The sequence below is a fragment of the Ceratina calcarata genome, unplaced genomic scaffold (assembly GCF_001652005.2).
Source record: "Ceratina calcarata isolate Rehan_Ccalc_2016 unplaced genomic scaffold, ASM165200v1 scaffold20836, whole genome shotgun sequence".
Lineage (NCBI taxonomy): Eukaryota > Metazoa > Arthropoda > Insecta > Hymenoptera > Apidae > Ceratina > Ceratina calcarata.
Genome location: NW_017142501.1, coordinates 1 through 326, shown reverse-complemented (window position 1 = coordinate 326; position 326 = coordinate 1). Strand labels below are relative to the sequence as shown.

At 34.4% G+C, this 326-nt stretch overlaps 1 protein-coding gene across 1 annotated transcript; it reads left to right on the top strand.

The window, feature by feature from the left end:
* The first annotated feature begins 6 nt into the window (after positions 1–6).
* Positions 7–305, top strand: LOC113463959 (bifunctional 3'-phosphoadenosine 5'-phosphosulfate synthase-like). The gene is made up of 2 exons (XM_026811264.1): positions 7–31; positions 114–305. The coding sequence occupies exons 1-2, from the start codon at positions 8–10 to the stop codon at positions 303–305; spliced, it is 216 nt and encodes a 71-aa protein (XP_026667065.1). The 5' UTR covers position 7.
* The last annotated feature ends 21 nt before the right edge of the window (positions 306–326 follow it).

Sequence of the window (326 nt, the reverse complement as noted above, 5' to 3'; positions counted from 1 at the left end):
GGGTTTTATGAGAGAAGATCAGTACCTGCAAGTTAGTACACTTTATACATACATGTATTTCATAGCATACATTCTACAATTTTATAATTAAATCTATTTAATATTGCAATCAGTGCCAGCACTTCAAGACCATTAATCACAATGGGAAATCCGTTAACCAATCCATACCGATAGTACTTGCTGTTGATACTAATCAAAAGGAGAAATATAATAATGCACCAGCACTGGGTTTAAAGTACCAAGGCCGAGTTGTAGCCATTTTGAGGGAACCTGAATTTTTCCCACACCGAAAAGAAGAAAGGTAATGTAGTTATATACTACAAAAT